The 20647-nt window shown below is 39.3% G+C and overlaps 1 protein-coding gene across 1 annotated transcript; it reads left to right on the top strand.

Moving 5' to 3' along the window:
• Positions 1-17: 17 nt before the first annotated feature.
• Positions 18-20021, top strand: Dhc93AB (Dynein heavy chain at 93AB). The gene is made up of 42 exons (XM_008201160.3): positions 18-458; positions 1248-1612; positions 1657-1993; positions 2042-2403; positions 2618-3133; positions 3182-3292; positions 3437-3591; positions 3636-3831; positions 3883-4138; positions 4185-4545; positions 4590-5799; positions 5845-6117; positions 6206-6235; positions 6358-7200; positions 7247-7795; positions 7837-7971; positions 8026-8288; positions 8333-8534; positions 8586-8810; positions 8984-9471; positions 9522-9804; positions 11771-11944; positions 11989-12708; positions 12770-12931; positions 13203-13402; positions 13647-14232; positions 14285-14908; positions 14956-15252; positions 15303-15472; positions 15528-15666; positions 15719-15883; positions 15934-16127; positions 16176-16380; positions 16474-16779; positions 16830-17000; positions 17080-17396; positions 17502-17916; positions 17967-18368; positions 18427-18669; positions 19093-19449; positions 19505-19653; positions 19703-20021. The coding sequence occupies exons 2-42, from the start codon at positions 1256-1258 to the stop codon at positions 19995-19997; spliced, it is 13443 nt and encodes a 4480-aa protein (XP_008199382.2). The 5' UTR covers positions 18-458; positions 1248-1255; the 3' UTR covers positions 19998-20021.
• The last annotated feature ends 626 nt before the right edge of the window (positions 20022-20647 follow it).

Here is a 20647-nt window from a genome sequence, read left to right as displayed (position 1 = left end):
AAAGACAGTTCCTTGTTTCAGCCCTAATAAATCGCTTCAATTATATGTCCAATTAATAGCCCACCTCAAGTTTTCAAACCCCTAATGAGAGAATAAAATACCAAAACGCGCGCTAATTCAAAGCCGAGTGTTGAATAATTTAATTTGAAAATGCCTTTGTGCGCTGGGACATAATAGCGTAAAGTAGAAAAATCGATGTGGTGTTCATATTCCTTCAGGATTTTATTTATGTTGTCATTAGTTGAGGTAAGGAAGAGCGTGTCTTGGTACGACTCTGGGACGATGAGACCACGCAAATAATATAATAACGTGATTGTGGCATGATATATGCTGGTTTCAGTCTTTCAGCAGTTTAAATCATAGCGCAATCTTGAAAATGCAACAGTGGAAAGTGCACCGCTACTTCCTCTGTGCTCCGCTCAAGTAAAACAAATTTCAAACGATATCTCACCTAATTGGTGAGTATTTTTCTTCTTGCACTTAGATGCGCAAAAAACTAGCTTTCCTTAACGATAGTGGGGAGCATCCAGGTGGTTTTATATGTTCATCGTAATCTCGTTTATCAGGGGATAACTTTAAATCCGGGTCACTAATGTCAGGGAATACCTAAACTCTTAGAACTTTGAGATGTTTGCTCCTATTGCAGAAGCAGTTACACCAGCGCTCCGTGTATTATCGTCCAACGTAAAGCAGATTTTATTGGCGAATTGCAGCCAATTTTAGCCACTTTGTCTTTAAATAAAATTACTTGGCCCTAAATTAGTGTAGCGACATGCTCATAGTTACTTGTTATTAATCTAACACATTTTCATGAAATAAGCACGAAACTTAAAAATAACTCGTCACAGTTGAATGATTAATTACTAAAGCTGACTACAACTGAAAATGACAGAGTAATTACTTAGATTTTTTAATAGTTTTACTTGAGCAAAAACCCAAATCAATATTTCCCTGCTTCAAGATTTTTCCTTACACCAACAATTATTTAATGACAGTTGTCTTTCATTTTTCCTTTGTCGACAGATTCTGATTTCTTTGTACTAGAATCACAAAAGGTCCCTTCCCATCGTGACAACATAATTTATTAACGTTACGAAAGTCTATGGTTTAGCGAGATAAAGCCTCCATTTATTTTAAAATCAAATTATCTAATAGCTGTTGAACTTGTACAGCACACCTAATTGACTAATTCAGAAATTTATTCATTTCCAACCCCAATTAATAAATAATTAATTGTATCAAAAAAGCCGGCACGATGGATCAACCCCCGGTCCAAGTCGACAACCGCATGACATTTCTTGGCAGCTTTGTGCAAAAAACGTTAAAACTCAAGCCGGAAAAATGGTCAAGAATGATGGCTACAGAAGACCACAAAGCCGTCGTTATGAAATTTTTGGAGCGCCCTCAACCCACTCTCCTGGTTGTAGTACTTACACCCACCGCCCAGCTTGTTGCCTCCAATGGATTTCCTTTAGCACAATTAAAAAGCAAAGGCGTTTACTTCATTAAAAAAGCCCCAGTTCCCGTCTCCAAAACCACTCCTTCCGAATCTGTAATTGCAGGCGATTTGTCGGCAAAAATCATCGACCAGTTAGCGTCCCTAGTCGATGAGGTGATGCTCGCATTACAAAACTGTTTTTTAAATAAATTTTCTAGATATTAGTTCCCCTTTTATCCAATTCCAAAAACCACGAAAAGTGGCCACCAGTCATAGCGAAAGACGTGCAAAAACACGTCCACAGTTTGAAAAGTACGGTATATCAGGTCAAAGGCCACGTAAACGGCCAAACTGTCTTACCAATGCCCGTTGGTATCGACAAAGTTCACGAAGTTGAGAAAGCTCTAATTGAAAGTAATGGCGAAATTTGCGATTTGTACCTCAAAAGTGCCATAGAAGGCGTTGTAATTAAATGGGCTGCTCAGATTAACGATGTTTTGGTGAACGATTCGTCTGAAAAGGCAGGGCTTGGCCAAAATCCCGTCCCGTCAGTTGGTAATTAATTAAAAAAAAAGTTTCAAGTTTTGGCAAAAAAATTTGCAGAACTGCAATTCTGGAACTTGCGACTGCAAAACCTTCACTATATCTATGAACAGCTCAGAGAACCCCGTGTTAAAAGCATGGCTGTAATATTAGAAAAAACAAATAGTGCTTACTATAGTTGCTTCAAGAATTTGTTCAAAAATATTGTGATATCGTTGGCCGAAGCCAAAGACATCTGTCTGTACCTGAAACCGCTGAAAAAACACATTGCACTAGTTGAAGAAACCGACTTTAGCGAATGCATCCCCGTGCTGGCGCCCCTTATGCACGTCGTGTGCCTCATTTGGTCAAATTCAAAGTACTACGACCAAGTTAAAATAATCGTGCTTCTGAAGCAAATTTGCAATCTGCTGATTCAGGAGGTAAGTGGAAACGTGACAATTATAATTTTTCGGTCACCCCACACTAATTAATTTGTTTTTCGGGAAAACCGTTGATTCAATTAAAGCCGCTTAAATTAACATAAAAGAACGTAGCAACACGAGTTAATTTACATTGAAAAGTTCAAAGAATAAAATGTTAGAACGTTACTGCGGCTTAATCTGAGTGTAATTTCTAAATTAGCGTAATTTCCAGGCGAAAAAATGTCTGGACCCGACAACCCTTTTCCACAGCGATATTGATGAAGCCATGCAAAGAGTCGGTCTTTGTATAAAAACGCTCAAACAGTTTTCGAAAATTTTCAACTCGTATAAAAACAATCTGGGCCGGTTTTTCAAAGACCGGGAACCGAAACTGTGGAATTTTCACCCCAACATGGTTTTTGAACGTTTTAATGCGTTTTTAGAAAGATTACAGACGATTCAATGGTTTTTCAATACCGTACTTGAGTTCACTAAATTAGAAAAAGTCGAAATTGGAGGAATCAAAGGGAAGAATCTTAGTGCAAGGGTTACTGTTGTTTTTGGCGAATTTCAGCAGTGTTTTTCTATATTTTCTGGCAAATCTTACGACGTGCTGGATCCCGACGATTCCTCATTTATTTACGATTTTGAAAATTTTAAGCAAAAAATTTTTGAAATGGATATGAAACTGGCGGCGATTTTTTGCCAAGCCTTTGAGGATTGTTCAAACCTGGAAAGCATATTTAAAGTGAGTCCTTCTGGCAGCCTCGATTGTATTATTTATACCACATTTTAGCTAATTAGTATCGTCGGTTCAGTGCTAGAAAGGCCTCTAATTAAAACTGAGTTTACTAATAAGTATACAAAGATTTTAGATATGTTACAACAGGAGATAAATACAGCTGAGGCAAGTAAAGTCAAAGTTTGGCAGTGGCGTAAAAATACTCTTTATGTGTTTATGTGACAATAAATAATAATCCACTGCTAAGCACAAACTAAGACCATTATTACTCAGATATTGCATGTTAAATTGTAACAACTCGTACTGCAGGCACTGTTCCAAGAACAAATGTTGCATAAGGAGAAACATGGACAATTTATTTTAGACAAATATATGCCTCCCGTTGCTGGAAGTTTACGTTGGACCCTTAATTTGTGCACACGACTTGCAAGCCCGCTCGAGTCATTTAAAAGCCTTCAACATCCGTAAAAATAACTATTTTTTAAACCCCAATAACTGAAATTTTTAGAATAACCGAAAGCTCGGAAGCGGCCGAAATTTTGGACCGATTTGATCACTTGTTTAAAAAAATCGATAATTTTAACGACCAGGTGTTCAAAGAATGGGCCAGAGTCGTGCCCCAACAAATCGAAACAAATCTTAAACTTTGTTTGCTAAAAAGGAACTCCAAAACGAGAGAGCTCCACTTAAATTTTAATTCGGAAGTAAGTGACGCTTACCTGGAAATAGACAAAACATTATTTTCGCACTTCCAGCTATCGGCAATTCTAAGGGAAATCCATTATTTAAAATTAATGGGACACGAGGATTTGCCTGAAATAGCTATAAAGCTGGCAGAAAGAAATGATGTTTTTAGAAAATACATATCCAATTTAAACTCAACAATCGCTTGGTATAATAAAATCCGTCGAACAACTAAAGATGTTGAGTTTAATTTAATCGAGAACGAAATAGCAGAAATCGACGAGTTAATCATCCAAGGACAAAACACCCTCAACTGGAACTCGGAAGGTACATTGTCTTGTAGCAAGTGCATTACGCTGTTTTTCATAATTAGGCTTGTGGGAATACATGACGAAATTGTACAATCTCGTTGGAAATTTACAACAGAATTTGCAAAAGTGTCAGGAGAATCTCAATCAAATAAAAAACGTTTTAATGCCATTTGCCCGTCAGCCGCTGTTTGAGAGAAAAGAGGGAAAGAAATACGCGGTTTTGTGTATCGAGGAGCGAGAGGAAAGAATAGCGAAGCGATATTCTGATATCAAGAAAGCCGCAGATCAGATTACGGTTTTATTACTCGAAAACATGCAATTCTTTCAAATGACTGAGAAGCAGGACAGCCCCAAATGGCTCAGTTATATTGACTTTGTGGATAAAATCGTTATGAGCTACTTGTACCAATGCGTCGGTTGCAGGTAATTATTGCCTAATCAAAAGAAAAATTCAAACAATTTTCTAGCCTGGGCTACATTAACGAACACATGGACCCAACTAACAACCTCGCCCCGCTTTTCGAAGCCCAGTTAATTCTAGCAGAGCCCAATATAATTTTCGTGCCATCTCTCGATGCCAACGCGGAGGATGGCTTCAAAAAACTCATAACGGGCCTAATCGACGACATTAGCAAAATTTCCTCAATTGTACCTCGATTCTCAAAGACTATCCAAACCTCATACCAGGAGGAAATCACCTCGAATCAAGACATTTCCGACATTAAGGCCGACATCCTTCAAAATGTTGACCAAGTGATCGAGGAAGCGTACGAGTTCTGTGACAAATTCCAAACCTATTCTTACATCTGGCTCGACGATCGCAAGATCTACTTGGAGCATTTCTTGACGTACAGTCGACAACTAACCGGCGAAGAAATCGACTGGGTGAACCTCAAGGACTCGGCGGCGCCGAAACCCAATCCACCAAAAATGGAGCAATTCCGCGAGCAAATCGACAATTTTGAAAACCTTTACAACGAAGTCGAACGAATGCAGACCGAGCACACGTTCAATTCGTGGTTTAAAGTCGACGTCAAGCCTTTCAAACAAGCCTTGCTTAACACAATCCGGAAGTGGGGCAACATGTTCAAAGACCACCTTGTGGACAACGTCACCAGCAGCTTGACCGACTTGGGGCAGTTTATCCGGAAAGCGGACGAAGGCTTGCAACAGACCGTCGTGGAGGGCGACTACCAAGCCTTGGTCAACGTCATGGGGTACCTACTCCATGTCAAAGAACGCCAAGCCACCACCGACGAAATGTTCGGCCCGCTACGTGAAACCATCGAGCTTTTGAAGTTCTACGACCAGGACATCCCCGAAGAAGTCAACGTCTACCTCCAGGAACTGCCCGAGCAGTGGAACAACACCAAGAAAATCGCAATCACAGTCAAACAACAAGTCGCGCCGTTGCAGGCAGCTGAAGTTGTTTTGATTCGGAAGAAAATCGCAGAGTTTGACACGCGGGTGCTTTATTACCGCGAGGTTTTCAAGAAATACCCCTTCTTTCAGTACAACTGTCCGGAGCCGTACATTGTGCTAGACAAGGTTGATAAAGACTTGCGGAAGTTTGAAACCGAAATGAAAAATATTCACGAGTCGGGATCACTGTTTGAAGTGAATGTGCCCGATTTTAAAGTCTTGAAACAATGTCGCAAAGATTTGAAAATGCTGAAAGTGAGTCGGGTTACTTGCTGTTGCCTCCGCTAATTCATATTGTAGCAATTGTGGGATTACGTCCACATTGTCCACACTTGTGTCGACGATTGGAAAACAACACCTTGGAGAAAAATCGATGTTGAAAACATGGACATTGAGTGTAAAAAGTTTGCCAAAGAAATAAGAATGTTAGATAAAGAAATGAGAGGGTGGAACACCTATCTAGGGTTGGAAGCAACCGTCAAAAATACACTAACGTCGCTAAAAGCCGTTGGCGAATTGCAAAATCCGGCCATTAGGGAAAGGCACTGGAACCAACTAATGAAGTCCACTAAGGTACACTCAGCCACAATTTTAGTCTGTACATATGTATATAGCAACAACCTTGTACATAGCTTTACATTCGATGCGCAATCTGTTACAGAATTTAGCAGCCTTGCCACCCGAATTTACGGTAAGTACTGCCACATTTTGCTATTTTTTTAGAAGCCACACACACGTAAGTCATAGTTTGGTCTCATAGCACTAGCACTAGACACATTTTACCAATTCCTTCAAGTCTTAAAATGATTTTAGACCAAAATCGTGATGGACTACAACACGACTTTGGCCGACCTGCTCGAACTAAACCTCCACGAGTGCGAGGAAGAAGTCAAAAACATCGTCGATAAAGCGGTTAAGGAAATGTCAATGGAAAAAATTTTGCGCGAGTTAAACGTGACGTGGTCTGCCATGGAGTTCGAACACGAAATACACCCCAGAACTGGCTGCAAGTTACTGCGAGCCAGCGAAGAGTTAATAGAGACGTTGGAGGACAACCAAGTCCAGTTACAGAATTTAATCACTTCCAAATTTATTGCACATTTCTTGGAGGAGGTTTCCAGTTGGCAAAGCAAACTGTGTCTCGCTGATCAAGTGATCACAATTTGGTTCGAAGTCCAAAGGACTTGGATGCACCTGGAATCGATTTTTATGAGTTCGGAGGACATCAGGAAGCAACTGCCGGAAGATTCGGCCCGCTTTGACCAAATTGACACCGACTTTAAGAAACTGACCGCAGAAATGTCCAAAATACCGAACGTGGTGGAATCCACCAATAAGCCCGGCTTGCTTGCTATTTTGGAAGAGATACAAAAGAATCTAACTTTGTGCGAAAAAGCCCTAGCCGTGTATTTGGAAACCAAGAGATTGTCGTTCCCACGATTCTACTTTATTTCATCGGCGGATTTACTTGATATTTTATCAAACGGAAATCAGCCCGAATTGGTGGCCAAACACTTGACCAAATTGTTCGATTCTTTGGCACGGCTAAATTTCGGTCGGGACGAAGAAGGCAATTTGAATAAACTTATTCACGGGATGCACGCAAAAGACGGGGAATATATCGATTTCAATGAAACTACAAACTGCAACGATGCGGTAATTTTTGGTAAAGTCTGTATTGTAGTTTTATTTCGGGTTTAAGGTTGAGGTTTGGTTGAATCGCGTTCAAGCCTCAATGCGATCAACGATCCGGCACTTGACCGGCGAAGGCGTCCTTTCTTACGAAGACAAGCCGCGAGATCAGTGGCTGTTTGACTTTCCGGCCCAGGCGTCGCTCTGCGGCACCCAAATTTGGTGGACCACTGAAGTGAATATAGCGTTTTCGCGCCTGGAGGAGGGTTACGACAACGCAATCCGGGATTATTACAAAAAACAAGTGTCTCAATTAAGCACTTTGATTTCGCTGTTGTTGGGCGATTTGACGAAGCAAGATCGTCAAAAAATCATGACGATTTGTACGATTGATGTGCATTCTCGCGACGTTGTGAGCAAGCTGATTCAAATGAAGGTGGAAAGCGCGTCGGCTTTCCAGTGGGTGTCCCAATTGAGACATCGGTGGGACGAGAAAGACAAACACTGTTTCGCTAATATTTGCGATGCCCAGTTTAGGTATAGTTATGAATATTTGGGTAATACTCCCCGACTTGTCATAACACCCTTGACTGACCGATGCTACATCACGTTGACTCAGGTAGGGGTTGATTATTGAACTCAATTAGTTAAGTAAATCAGTCTTTGCATTTAATAATGGGCGGAGGGCCCGCGGGCCCCGCGGGCACGGGGAAGACGGAAACGACAAAGGACTTGGGTCGAGCACTTGGCATAATGGTTTACGTATTCAACTGCTCCGAACAAATGGATTATAAAGTATATAATATATAATGTTGGTTTTTAATAATAGAGACTGGTATTTGTCTATAGTCCTGTGGAAATATTTACAAAGGACTCGCGCAGACGGGGGCTTGGGGATGTTTTGATGAGTTCAATAGGATTTCAGTGGAGGTCCTTTCGGTTGTTGCGGTCCAAGTAAAGTCAGTTTTAGATGCGATTAAAAATAAAAGAACGCACTTCGATTTTATGGGCGACCCCATCGCGCTGGTGCCCACTGTGGGAATTTTTATAACTATGAATCCTGGCTACGCGGGCAGGACCGAGCTGCCGGAAAATTTAAAAGCGCTTTTTAGGTATTTCCAAAGTCAGTGCGCTCGAATATTTTCGCTTGTTTCAGACCGTGCGCTATGGTGGTGCCAGATTTTGAGCTAATATGCGAAATAATGTTAGTCGCTGAAGGGTTCCAAGAGGCGAAAATTCTGGCTAGGAAATTTATAACCCTATACACTCTGTGCAAAGAATTGTTATCAAAACAAGATCATTATGATTGGGGATTACGAGCAATAAAATCCGTTTTAGTAGTAGCGGGATCCTTAAAAGTATAATAAATTATCTCTTGATAGGTAAAATTGACTCGCAAATTTTGGCAGAGAGGTGACCCCGGAAGGCCAGAAGAGGAGGTTTTAATGAGAGCACTGCGCGATTTTAATATCCCTAAAATAGTAACCGACGATACTCCCGTGTTTATGGGGCTGATTGGTGATTTGTTTCCGGCTCTGGAAGTGCCTAGGAAACGAGACGCTGAGTTTGAACGAACTGTTAAACAGGCCGCTATTGATTTGAAATTACAACCCGAAGACAATTTCATATTGAAAGTAAGTTTGGTACATTTACATTTAAAAATAAACCTCATTTAAACTTCGACTAATCAATTTTCAATTCAACTTGGGATATTGGCAAATAGCAGAAGAAAATTGCACGACTAATTTTACAAACTAAATTGAATACTAAATTGAAACTAAAAAATCAGCTAAAATCTCTGCTTCAGGTTGTGCAGTTGGAGGAATTGCTAGAGGTTCGACATTCGGTCTTTATCGTTGGCAATGCGGGCACTGGAAAAACTCAAGTGTGGAAAACATTATTTAAAACTTACATAAATATAAAAAGGAAGCCGGTTTACAACGACCTCAACCCCAAAGCGGTAACAAACGATGAACTTTTCGGTATCATAAATCCGGCAACAAGAGAATGGAAAGATGGTTTATTATCTGTTTTAATGAGGGAACAAGCTAATTTGACTGGCGATAATCCAAAATGGATTGTTTTGGACGGTGATATAGATCCGATGTGGATCGAGTCTCTTAACACCGTCATGGATGATAACAAAGTACTCACTTTGGCCAGTAACGAGAGAATCGCATTAACACCAGGAATGAGACTATTATTCGAGATATCTAACTTAAGAACTGCAACGCCTGCCACGGTTTCCCGTGCTGGAATTCTTTATATCAACCCTCAGGATCTCGGATGGAATCCGTTAGTACATCCAACGCCCCCATTATCATTCTATTAAAATTAATTCCTAGATTTGTAACAAGCTGGATCGAAACGAGAACTAACGGAACGGAAAAATCCAACTTAATTATGCTTTTTGACAAGTATATCCCCATTTGTTTAGAGAATGTGCGCACTCGCTTCAAGAAAATTACTCCAGTAGCGGAGACCTCACACATCGAAATGTTATGCCACCTCCTGGAATGCCTACTCACACCTAATAACACCCCAAATGAGTGCCCTAAAGAGTGGTACGAGCTCTACTTCGTCTTCTGCTGCGTCTGGGCCTTCGGGTCCGCCATGTTCCAGGAACAGGTCGCTAAATTTGTTATAAACATAACTGTTATTCGTCAGACACATAGATAGATTCTGCCAACGAATAAATCCCGGAACTAATGCATTAAGAATTCTAAAATTAATTTTAAATTATATTATTTTGTTTTTTAGTCCACTTTCCAACAAAACTGCTAAAAATGTGTTATCTCAGCTACAAAAATTTTCACGCATCTTGTTAAGGCTAAAGAAGACCACAGAGTTAAACCAAGTGTGCGATAAAGACAAGTAGTCATGAAATTTATTTTTCTATTTTTGGCAATATTTGTAATCCAGTTTTAAATCGAAAAATCAAATTGAATCTTTTAAATAATTAGAATTTGAGGCAACGTAAAATTGTTTTTAACTTTTTTGTCACTTTCAGTATGTTTTTGACCGAAAATGGACATAATTTTTCCAAAAATCACCAAAATTGTGTATTTTGTAGTTAAAAATAGTGGACGTGCGCAAATCCTACTGGATTCGCAATGGCCATGATTTTTATTAACAATATTTTTCGGGACTTTACTAAACAAACTCAGTTAACTAAAAATTTTTAAAGATAAATTAAATATTTTTGTTTATTTTTTTTATAATTTAACAAGTAAGTCATCTATGGATTCAACGCTAAAGTTTAAAGTTATGTTTCACCTTTACGTTCATCTCTTTTCCTCTCAAAACAAAAGATATTTTCCCTTTATTAGGATGTACTCTTACGTTTACAATTTACGTACTTTTACCCCTTTTGTCGCATTATTTTCTAATTTCTTTCATTTTTATGTTGCGCTTTACGTTTATACGTCTATGTGTTCTCTCAATCTCTTATTTTTGTTTGCGTGTTGTTTCACCTACCTTTTCTACACTTTTTTTCATAGAAAAATTTTCACACCTGATCCGGGTTCGAACACCCGACCTCCCCTGTCGCAAGTGGCGCTTATACCACTAGGCCACCAGGCCCCAGGTACTGACCGTGTTTTGCAGATATTTTAACACAAACTTTTTAAATAAATCAACATTACAAACTATGTAATTGCAATTATTTACCTAAAACGCAAATACATTTAGTTCAAAAGTCGACGAATTAGCTCAAAAAAACATTTTTTTCCACTTTTTTTCAATTTAATTCTCTAATTTTTCACCAGATTTCATCAAAAGATACCGAGCGTATAAGTTGATTGTAAAATTTTAAAATTGTTTTTAACTTTTTTGCGACTTTCAGCACGTTTTTAACCGAAATAGACATGATTCTCTGGGTAAACAGCAAACTCACAATTTTTTTTGTTAGTTAGGTACTTAAAGTTGAGTTTTTTCTATATAACTTAAAATATCTTGCTGGTGGCTAATACGTACACAACTGCTTCCAAGAGATGCCTTCCTCACGGCCCGACCATGACGGAACAAAAGATTTTACAAAATTCGCGTTTTAATACTTTTCCTATTATCGAATTTTAAAAACAAAAACATATTTGTGATCAGCGAAAAATGGAGATTCGTCGTCCTACCTTCGTTTTTGAAAATTTTTGTTTTTATAAAAAAAAATATTTTTTTTCAAAAATAATTTAAAAAAGAAAAAAGTGTTACGTTGCCTCAAATTTAGTGAAGATTCTATGTTCAAAACATTTTTAGTTTCCAAAAATAGTGAATGGTTAAAAAGATAATAGAAAAATAAATTCCGGGCCATTTTGCAACCTAGAAACACACTAAAACATGTTCCCCTTTAGCCTAAAGTTTGTAATAATAATTATTATTTCCGATTATTTTCAGTTGAGTTGCCACTATTATTATTAATTAAAAATTAAAATATTGCAAGAGCAGTGGGCACGATCTGTATTGTAACCCTTTATTTGTAATCACCATGTCTTTCGCAGACATCTCCATTTTTTATTCCAACACAAATTTTGCAAAAAAAATGTTCACGTTGTCCCGGCCTGTTCCAAATTATGTGGCCAAAAGTTGTGCTTTTGTTTAGGCGACTGATTACCGTGTGGAGTTCACAAAATGGTGGGTGAATGAGTTCAAAAGCGTAAAATTTCCGAGTGGCGGTACCGTGTTTGATTATTACATCGATTCGGAATCGAAGCAGTTTGTGCCTTGGACAGAAAGTCTGGGACGTTTCGAGCTCGACCCCGATGTGCCCCTCCAGGTAATTGAATTGTAGTGTTTTCTGTGGGCGACGTTTATTTTCAGGCCGTATTGGTCCACACGGCCGAATCGATCCGCATTCGATATTTCTTGGATTTGTTGATGGCCAAACGTCGACCGGTTATGTTAGTAGGAAATGCAGGTTGCGGAAAGACTGTGCTCGTCAGCGAGAAATTGGTATCATTATCCGAAAACTATGCGGTCACCAACGTGCCTTTCAACTTTTACACAACATCGGAGATGCTGCAAAAGATCCTGGAGAAGCCGTTAGAGAAAAAAGCGGGACGGAATTACGGGCCGCCCGGAAATAAAACTCTTGTTTACTTCATCGATGACATGAACATGCCGGAGGTCGACGCCTACGGCACGGTGCAGCCTCACACCCTGATCCGGCAGCACCTGGACTACGGCCACTGGTACGACAGGAACCGGCTCTCGCTGAAAGACATACATAATTGCCAATACGTGTCCTGTATGAACCCCACTGCAGGAAGCTTCACCATCAACCCGCGCCTGCAAAGGCACTTTTACGTATTTGCAATTAGCTTCCCAGGAAGCGAGGCCTTGTCAACCATTTATCATGCAATTTTAAGTCAACACCTTTCAAATATAGAACACAAATTTCCTTCCGTCGTTGTTAAGCTGGGAGACAATGTTGTATCAGCTGCTGTCGCTCTACATCACAAAGCTTCCCAAATATTTCTCCCCACGGCGATAAAATTCCACTATATCTTTAATTTACGGGACATATCTAACGTCTTTCAGGTATAATTACTTCGGTCCGGAACTCTCGGAACTAACTTTATTTCGTTGTAATTCATTTCAGGGGCTACTCTTCAGCACAAACGACTGTTTGAATCAACCCACTGATTTAGTTAGGCTTTGGTTACATGAAAGTCAAAGAGTTTACGGCGACAAACTAATCGAAGAAAAGGATATTGACGCTTTCAACAAATTACAATTAGATCTTTTCAAAAAGAATTTCGAGGTAGCTTCTTTGTCTCCCTGCTATCGTCAGATGATGCGATTAAAATGCCTTCCTTTGTCCCAAAATCCAATTAAAAAATCAAAGAAATCACACATTTTACGTGTAAACAAATCACACTAAGTCAGTCGAGTAGCTTCGCGAACCTAGTTACGATCAGTAAAGGCGTTTTATTGCCAATAATCACGGCATTTCGTGTTCCAAGCGAATATTTTTTGCTCATTTTAAGGAAGATTCCTCCACTCCCCCGATGAATTAATTTCCAGTTTTGTAGGAAATTGATGAGTCGATTGTTTTTGAACGACCAAACATTTATTGCCATTTTGCTAGTGGCATCGGCGAGCCTAAATACATGCCAATCGCAAAATGGGAGACTCTTAGTAAGCTGCTGACGGAGGCGATGTCGAGCTATAACGACTTGGTGGCTGCTATGAATTTGGTCTTGTTTGAAGATGCAATGATGCATGTGTGTCGGTGAGTTAAGTAAAATAGTAACACGTGCAAGATAAAAAATCGGCGCCCATGAATTAGCACGTTTTTCATGTCATGTGCAGTAATTGAATCGCCGTAAAATAATTGTCAATTAATAATGAAAACGTGAACGGTAGCTAAGCCACGTGATATCCTAATTACTGTAGCAGCTTTGGCAAAAGAGAATTGTGTTTCATGTGCGGTTATTGTGTTATCGAATTAGGGATTCAGAATGAAATATTTTCAGAATAAATCGAATATTAGAATCTCCTCGAGGAAGTGCGTTATTAGTGGGGGTTGGCGGTAGCGGAAAGCAGTCGTTGTCTAGATTGGCTGCGTTCATTTCATCGTTAGAAGTGTCACAAATTCAGCTAAAGAAAGGCTACGGAGTTCCCGATCTCCGAAATGAGTTATCATCTCTTTATCTGAAAACGGGCCTGAAAAATGTCGGAATAATGTTCCTTATGACAGATGCTCAAGTTCCTAATGAACAATTCTTGGTCCTTATTAATGACATGCTGGCTTCCGGGGAGGTGCCCGATATGTTCCCCGACGATGAAATTGAAAATATTATCGCAGGTGTCCGTAATGAAGTAAAAGGCGCCGGCATGTTAGACACTAGAGAGAATTGTTGGAAATTCTTTATTGATCGCGTAAGACGACAGTTAAAAGTTGTATTATGTTTCTCACCTGTTGGTTCAACGCTACGCGTTAGATCAAGAAAGTTCCCCGCTATAATTAACTGCACACAAATTAATTGGTTCCACGAATGGCCTCAAGAAGCTCTAGTTTCAGTCTCTCTCCGATTTTTACAAGAGCTGAAAGCTTTGCCGGTGCTATTGCAACGCCTTTCTAGCCCTCTAATTAATTGCAATTGATTTATAGGCATCTCTACTTGATTCCGTATCCAGATTTATGGCATACGCCCACACTTCCGTTAACGCCATGTCCAAATTATATCTTCAAAACGAAAGACGGTACAACTACACCACCCCGAAATCATACCTCGAACAAATCAATCTCTACTCCAAACTCCTCATTAAAAAAAACAATGAGCTCCAGTGCAAAATCGAGCGCCTGGAAAATGGATTAGATAAACTGAAAAGTACAGCTGTACAAGTTGATGAGTTAAAAAAGAAACTCGCGATTCAAGAAGTCGAACTGAAAGAAAAGAACGAAGCAGCTGATGCTCTCATCGAAATTGTAGGTATTGAGACCGAAAAAGTTTCAATCGAGAAAAGGCTCGCCGACGAAGAAGAAGAAAAAGTCGCGATGATTGCAGAAGAAGTAAGCAAAAAGCAGAAAGACTGCGAGGAAGATTTGCTTAAAGCCGAGCCTGCATTAATCGCCGCTCAAGAGGCCCTCAATACTCTGAACAAAGCGAATCTCACCGAGCTGAAATCGTTTGGGTCGCCACCGGGGGCAGTGACAAATGTCACTGCTGCAGTTATGGTTCTTTTAGCGCCAGCAGCAAAAATACCTAAAGACAGAAGTTGGAAAGCCGCCAAAGTAATGTAATTCGATTTATTTTCATTTATTACAATGTCATAGTTTAGATTGTGATGGCTAAAGTCGACGCGTTCCTAGATTCATTAATTAATTACGACAAAGAGAATATCCATCCTGAAATTATTAAAGCTATAGAGCCCTACTTGAAAGATGCTGAATTCGAACCTGAATTCGTTAGATCGAAATCAGCTGCAGCGGCAGGTCTTTGTGCTTGGGTTATTAATATTATTAAATTCTACGAAGTTTATTGTGACGTTGAACCGAAACGGAAAGCTTTAGCTGCGGCTAATGCAGAATTAGCGGCGGCACAAGAGAAATTAAGCGGAATTAAGAAAAAAGTTGCTGTAAGTTTCCAACTTCGTTATTACAAGCGATAAAAACACAACATTTCTAGTCTTTGGAGGAACAGTTAGCAAAATTAACAGCCGATTTTGAAAAAGCTACAACTGAAAAACTGTTGTGTCAGCAAGAAGCTGACGCCACCAACGCCACGATACAACTAGCCAATAGACTCGTCGGGGGTCTAGCTAGTGAAAATGTTAGATGGGCTGAAGCAGTTAACAAGTACTTAATTTTTAAAGTTGAATCAATCGAAACAAATCGTAACATATTTTTTCAGTTTTATGGAGCAAGGGACAATGTTGCCGGGCGATGTGCTATTAGTTACAGCTTTCATCTCCTATGTTGGTTGTTTCACTAAACAGTATCGATTAGATTTATTACATAAAATGTGGCTTCCGTTCTTGAAAACACTGGATGTAAGAAACGGTCAAACAGATTGGTTACGTTTTTCATTTTGTTGAATTTAAGCCCCCGATTCCAATTACTGAAAATCTCGACCCTTTGTCATTATTGACTGATGATACACAAATAGCGAAATGGCATAATGAAGGTTTACCCAGTGATCGAATGTCGACAGAAAATGCGACAATTCTTTCGAACTCTGATCGATGGCCTCTAATGATTGACCCTCAAGTGAGCTCAATACGCTTTTATTGGAAATATTTGTCGTTTTGTTATTTTAGTTGCAAGGGATAAAATGGATAAAGCAGAAATATGGTGACGACCTGAAAGTAATTCGTTTGGGCCAGAAAGGGTATCTGGATGTAATTGAAAAATCAATTACTTCAGGAGCAACAGTTTTAGTAGAAAATATTGAAGAGAGCGTCGATCCGGTATTGGACACTTTACTTGGTAGAAATTTAATTAAAAAGGGCCGGTAGGAAGTTTGTTGAAATTGGAAATAACATAAAAAATCTCATTGCAGAGCAATCAAAATTGGCGATAAAGAGATCGAGTACAATTCCCTCTTCCGGCTAATCCTTCAAACGAAGCTGGCAAATCCACATTATAAGCCCGAAATGCAAGCACAAGCAACTCTTATTAATTTCACAGTCACCAGGGACGGCTTAGAAGACCAGCTCCTTGCTGAAGTTGTTAAGGCCGAAAGACCCGACTTGGAGGACTTAAAGGTAAGTTTACATAAGCGAGGTGTTAAAACTTTCCCACTCAGCAGCTAATTAAATATGCCTCTTGTAATCACCTGCGAAAAAATTGCGTTTCAGGCCGAATTAACCAAGCAACAAAACGATTTCAAAATAATGCTGAAGACGTTAGAAGACGATCTTTTGTCTCGTTTGTCGTCAGCGGGCGGGAATTTATTAGGCGATACAACGCTCGTGGAGAATTTAGAAACCACAAAACGAACAGCAGCTGAAATAGAGCAAAAAGTTTCAGAAGCCAAAGTAACTTCAATTCAAATTGATCAAGCAAGAGAACATTATAGGCCAGCAGCTGCTCGAGCAAGTTTGCTTTATTTCATTTTGAATGAGTTAAACACCATTAACCCAATTTATCAATTTTCTTTGAAAGTAAAATTTCGGCAAGAAAATTCCCAAATTGTTTACTTGCTAATTTCCAGGCCTTCAGTGTGGTTTTTCAAAAAGCTATAGCCAAAGCCGATCCGGCCGAATCTGTCACCGCCCGAGTAAATAATTTAATTGACTGCATCTCCTTCTCCGTGTTCCAGTACACGACCAGAGGACTCTTTGAATGTGATAAATTAATTTTTGCCTCGCAAATGGCCTTTCAGGTAAATCAAAACTCAACTGACGATTTTCAACAAATTGCCTGTCATTCACTGAAAATAAATGATTGATTCGCATTTAAAGATCCTTTTAATGAGCGAAGAGATAATGGCCGCTGACTTGGATTTTCTTTTGCGATTTCCGATAAAACCGCACGTCACCAGTCCCGTTGATTTTTTATCGAACACGAGCTGGGGTGGTATATGTAGTCTGGCAACAAAAGATGAGTTCCGAAACTTAGACAGGGACATAGAAAATTCACCCAAACGGTGGAAGAAACTTGTTGAATCGGAATGTCCAGAGCGGGAAAAGTTTCCCCAAGAATGGAAAAGCAAAACCGCTCTGCAGAGACTTTGCATGATGCGAGCTCTTAGGCCCGATCGGATGATATATGCCATGATGTAAGTGTAGGTACACATGCAACAGTGGTCAGGTGAAGTGCCACTTCGGTACATTGGCATGTTCCAATTTAACGATGACATTCAATCCATTTTGTAATTGTGTAGGGCGTTTATTGAGGAGAAATTGGGCTCGAAGTACGTGGAGAACAAGACGGTGGAGTTCGCGAAATCGTACGAGGAGACGAGTCCATCGACACCGATTTTCTTTATTTTATCTCCGGGCGTTAATCCTTTGAAGGATGTGGAGGATTTGGGGGAAAAACTGGGCTTTACATCAGATAAACAAAATTTTCACAATGTATCTTTGGGTCAAGGGCAGGAAGTGGTGGCCGAGAAAGCCATGGAAATCGCGGCTTTGCACGGCCACTGGGTGGTGTTGCAGAACATCCATTTGGTGAAAAAATGGCTACCTTTGCTCGAAAAAAATCTGGAGCGTTTCGCGGACGGCTCTCACAGCAATTATCGGGTTTTTATGAGCGCTGAACCCGCCGCAACTCCCGCCGCTCACATTATCCCCCAAGTAAAAAATCTATAAAAATCGGGATTGAAACTTTTAGGAAACTATTGTAGGGAATTTTGGAGTCGTCAATAAAAATAACGAACGAGCCTCCGACGGGAATGCAGGCGAATTTACACAAAGCTCTATCGAATTTTAATCAAGAGACGTTAGAGCAGTGCGGGAAGGAAGCCGAGTTTAAAGTCATACTGTTTTCTTTGTGTTATTTCCACGCGGTCGTCGCCGAACGCAGGAAATTCGGACCCCAAGGATGGAATAAAGTCTACCCCTTTAACGTGGGGGATCTAACCATTAGCGTATTCGTGCTCTACAACTATTTAGAGGCGAACTCGAAAGTGCCATGGGAAGATTTAAGGTATTTGTTTGGCGAAATTATGTACGGGGGACACATTACAGACGACTGGGACAGAAGATTATGTAACACCTATTTAGAAGAACTCCTACAGCCCGATTTGGTAACGCCCTATCACTCAACAATAATCTCGTCTAACTCGATAACACTGAGTGTTTCAGGTCGACGGGGAATTAATGTTGGCACCGGGATTCCCCGCACCGCCCAACACCGACTACGTCGGATACCACAATTATATTGACGAAATGATGCCCCCGGAGTCGCCCTACTTGTACGGACTGCACCCCAACGCCGAAATAGGCTTCTTGACGACCACAGCTGACAACCTTTTCCGAACTGTCTTTGAAATGCAGCCCAGAGATGCCGGCACGTCCGGAGGAACCACAATTACCAGAGAAGATAAAGTAAGGACATAACGAACCACAATTCAAACTTCTTGTTAACTGTCTCACACAAAACACAACCCGTATTTGAACCCAGACGTATTTAAACAAACAACGGATAAATAATTTAGTTCGTCAAAATCCGCGCATAATACATAAACAAATAATTTTCAGTTAAAAATAACAAAAGCTAAATAAATTTGTTTAATATAATAATAAATGAACACTTTCCGGCCACAAAAATGGAAAGTTTTACAATGAATTTAGTCCAAAATTAACAAAATGCAATTTCTAGTCACAGGAAATGTTGGATAAAATTTAATAAACTTTTGTCCGGAAGTCAAACATTTATAACAAATTTGTTAACACCTTATTAAAATTACCACATTTTATACAAGGACTAGCCTTTTTGTGAAGATACGTGAGTGGTGATAAATGATTTAGGTGAAGCAGATAGTGGACGAGATGATCGAAAAGCTTCCCGAGGATTTCAATATGACCGAAATAATGGGGAAAGTTGAAGAGCGCACTCCTTATGTGATTGTGGCATTTCAAGAGTGTGAAAGAATGAATTACCTAACCGGAGAAATTAAGCGTTCTTTGAAAGAACTCGACTTGGGATTAAAAGGGGAACTTACAATAACTTCAGATATGGAAGATCTTGAAAACGCATTATTTTTAGATCAAGTGCCTCCAGTCTGGAGTAAAAGAGCTTACCCGTCGCTGCTCGGGCTGACATCCTGGTTTGTTGACTTATTATTAAGAATTCGAGAGCTGGAAACTTGGTCTACCGACTTCGTGGTAAGTACTATTCAGCAATTAATAAAACAAACAATAAACTAATTTTTACATTTAGTTGCCAGCCTCGGTGTGGTTGGGTGGATTTTTCAACCCTCAATCTTTGCTCACAGCTATTATGCAAAGCACAGCTCGGAGAAATGAACTGCCATTAGATAAGATGTGTCTACAGTGTGATGTCACGAAAAAACAAAAAGAGGAATTTACGTAAAAACTGCACAAAGCACAATCACAAAATCATAAAATAAATTTATAGGAGCGCTCCGAGGGAAGGTGCTTACGTCCATGGACTACACATGGAAGGCGCCAGATGGGATGTGCAGGCTGGAATTATAATGGATTCGAAATTAAAAGAGTTATTCCCGTCCATGCCTGTAATAAATATCCGGGCCATAACGCAGGACAAACAAGATTTGAGAAACATGTACGAATGTCCCGTATATAAAACAAGGACAAGAGGGCCCACATATGTCTGGACCTTTAACTTGAAAACTAAAGACAAACCGGCTAAGTGGACCTTGGCGGGCGTCGCTCTGTTACTTCAAACATAAATAAAAAATAAACAATTCACTCGTTCACGACTTTTATTTTCCTGATCCTAGATCACGATTTACAGTTAATGTACTATTTTGTTAATAAAGCCAAGTAATAAAGCAAATAAGTGCTTTTAACATTAAAAAACGAGTCGTCAAATAATTAATAATTATAATAATAATAATAAAAATAATAATACTAATAATAATAATAATAATAATAATAATAATAATAATAATAATAATAATAATAATAATAATTTTCCAATAATAACTTTATCTAAATCTTTATTTGTTTAAAGACATTTGCCGAACATTTGAGTGTAAAATCCTAATTAACTTTGAGAAACAAAATTCTATAATTCTCAATTTCTCAATGCCATATTCAAATATTCAAATTTGAGTGGACTAAAAAAATACGGTCACATAATTAAAATGAACAATTTCAAAAATCCAAACATGGACTACCTGAACGATGGCAAAATTTAAAACCTACAACAAAGCAAAAAATTTTTAAATACCCACACATTAATATGAATTTTATTTCAAGCTTTTGATGCGCACTGTAATAATAAAATATCATAAAAAGTTGTAAATTAAATAGATCAGTTAATGAAACAGGAAGCAGATGGAGTGAAAGCAATTAATATCCGCTGATGGTGGTAATG

The sequence above is a fragment of the Tribolium castaneum genome, chromosome 10 (genome assembly GCF_031307605.1).
Source record: "Tribolium castaneum strain GA2 chromosome 10, icTriCast1.1, whole genome shotgun sequence".
In the NCBI taxonomy this organism is placed as follows: domain Eukaryota; kingdom Metazoa; phylum Arthropoda; class Insecta; order Coleoptera; family Tenebrionidae; genus Tribolium; species Tribolium castaneum.
The sequence above is the reverse complement of the archived record's forward strand: the minus strand, read 5'-3'. Positions and strand labels throughout refer to the sequence as shown.

Bases quoted from the DNA above. Each gene is read 5' to 3' on its own strand.
- Dhc93AB (XM_008201160.3), top strand. From the start codon at position 1,256: ATGGATCAACCCCCGGTCCAAGTCGACAACCGCATGACATTTCTTGGC. The intron at 7,201-7,246 runs GTAATTTTTGGT...TTCGGGTTTAAG, and splicing joins CTACAAACTGCAACGATGCG to GTTGAGGTTTGGTTGAATCG. The intron at 17,397-17,501 runs GTAAGTGTAGGT...GTAATTGTGTAG, and splicing joins CGGATGATATATGCCATGAT to GGCGTTTATTGAGGAGAAAT.